This window comes from Nomascus leucogenys, chromosome 3 (assembly GCF_006542625.1).
Source record: "Nomascus leucogenys isolate Asia chromosome 3, Asia_NLE_v1, whole genome shotgun sequence".
In the NCBI taxonomy this organism is placed as follows: domain Eukaryota; kingdom Metazoa; phylum Chordata; class Mammalia; order Primates; family Hylobatidae; genus Nomascus; species Nomascus leucogenys.
Window position 1 is genome coordinate 76,318,122 of NC_044383.1, and position 2,397 is coordinate 76,320,518.

General features: G+C 43.1%; 1 protein-coding gene across 1 annotated transcript; it reads left to right on the forward strand.

The window, feature by feature from the left end:
* Positions 1–504: 504 nt before the first annotated feature.
* On the forward strand, positions 505–2,150 carry GJA10 (gap junction protein alpha 10). Its single transcript, XM_003258338.2, has one exon. It carries the CDS (start codon positions 505–507, stop codon positions 2,134–2,136), a length of 1,632 nt encoding a protein of 543 aa, XP_003258386.1. The 3' UTR covers positions 2,137–2,150.
* The last annotated feature ends 247 nt before the right edge of the window (positions 2,151–2,397 follow it).

Genomic DNA, 2,397 nt, shown 5'->3' on the forward strand with positions numbered 1-2,397 from the left:
ATTTAGGCACAGTCCCAGGTGAATAATATTAATAATAGTGTTTGTGAGGATTCAGGAAAGGGAAAAATAACTACAACTTGGGATGGGTAGGGAACACTTTCTGAGGAATCGAGACTCCTTTATGATCATCAGATGTATGGTAAGTAGAGTATCTCATGTGGATAGAAAAATGAATACAATTGTTCAATTAGAATGAATTGTACAAATATGGAGACCTATTTGTATACTAGAATAACAAGAAGCTTTGTGGGGGAGAGTAAAAGAGAATAGGAAGAAGTAAACTGCTGAAGTTGTGAGGGGTCTTTAGTGTTTTTCAAAAATTAATATCTTTGGAAATATCCTATTTTAAGCATGGGCTATAAATATTAGGGCTGGAAGATCCTTCATAGTTTTGCTGACATACAAAAGAATCTGCTGTATTTTTGAGCTTGTGTCTATATATTACCACCATGGGTGCTATTAACCTCAGTGTTTTCTGTATATTTCAGACATTAGTCTTTAACCATGGGGGATTGGAACTTATTGGGTGGCATCCTAGAGGAAGTTCACTCCCACTCAACCATAGTGGGGAAAATCTGGCTGACCATCCTCTTCATCTTCCGAATGCTGGTACTTCGTGTGGCTGCTGAGGATGTCTGGGATGATGAACAGTCAGCATTTGCCTGCAACACCCGGCAGCCAGGTTGCAACAATATCTGTTATGATGATGCATTCCCTATCTCTTTGATCAGGTTCTGGGTTTTACAGATCATCTTTGTGTCTTCTCCTTCTTTGGTCTATATGGGCCATGCACTTTATAGGCTCAGGGCCTTTGAGAAAGAGAGGCAGAGGAAAAAGTCACACCTTAGAGCCCAGATGGAGAATCCAGAGCTTGACTTGGAGGAGCAGCAAAGAATAGATAGGGAACTGAGGAGGTTAGAGGAGCAGAAGAGGATCCATAAAGTCCCTCTGAAAGGATGTCTGCTGCGTACTTATGTCTTACACATCTTGACCAGATCTGTGCTGGAAGTAGGATTCATGATAGGCCAATATATTCTCTATGGGTTTCAAATGCACCCCCTTTACAAATGCACTCAACCTCCTTGCCCCAATGCGGTGGATTGCTTTGTATCCAGGCCCACTGAGAAGACAATTTTCATGCTTTTTATGCACAGCATTGCAGCCATTTCCTTGTTACTCAATATACTAGAAATATTTCATCTGGGCATCAGAAAAATTATGAGGACACTTTATAAGAAATCTAGCAGTGAGGGCATTGAGGATGAAACAGGCCCTCCATTCCATTTGAAGAAATATTCGGTGGCCCAGCAGTGTATGATTTGCTCTTCCTTGCCTGAAAGAATCTCTCCACTTCAAGCTAACAATCAACAGCAAGTCATTCGAGTTAATGTGCCAAAGTCTAAAACCATGTGGCAAACGCCACAGCCCAGGCAACTTGAAGTAGACCCTTCCAATGGGAAAAAGGACTGGTCTGAGAAGGATCAGCATAGCGGACAGCTCCATGTTCACAGCCCATGTCCCTGGGCTGGCAGTGCTGGAAATCAGCACCTGGGACAGCAATCAGACCATTCCTCATTTGGCCTGCAGAATACAATGTCTCAGTCCTGGCTAGGTACAACTACGGCTCCTAGAAACTGTCCATCCTATGCAATAGGAACCTGGGAGCAGTCCGAGGACCCAGAACCCTCAGGTGAGCCTCTCACAGATCTTCATAGTCACTGCAGAGACAGTGAAGGCAGCATGAGAGAGAGTGGGGTCTGGATAGACAGATCTCGCCCAGGCAGTCGCAAGGCCAGCTTTCTGTCCAGATTGTTGTCTGAAAAGCGACATCTGCACAGTGACTCAGGAAGCTCTGGTTCTCGGAATAGCTCCTGCTTGGATTTTCCTCACTGGGAAAACAGCCCCTCACCTCTGCCTTCAGTCACTGGGCACAGAACATCAATGGTAAGACAGACAGCCCTACCGATCATGGAACTATCACAAGAGCTGTTCCATTCTGGATGCTTTCTTTTTCCTTTCTTCCTTCCTGGGGTGTGTATGTATGTTTGTGTTGACAGAGAGGCAGATGGAGAGGGAGATTATTTATGGAGAGAGAAAATTATTCATTCGATACATTCAGTTAAATTCAATTCATAAAATAGACTTAGAAAAAACTTATTACATCAATCGCTCTTATAAGTGCTGGGCATGTAAATGGATAAAATACAGTCTTTGACATCAAAGAACTCAGGATGTAGAAGGAAAATTTAGGCAGGTAAAACGTAAATATATCAAGTGTAAGGCGTCATGTTAGTGGGAATGAGTGAGCAAAGGACGGAGTGGTCATATGGGTGGGTCAGGAAAAGGTTCATAGTTGAAGTTACCTTGAACTGAATCTTGAAAGATGTGGCAAGTTTT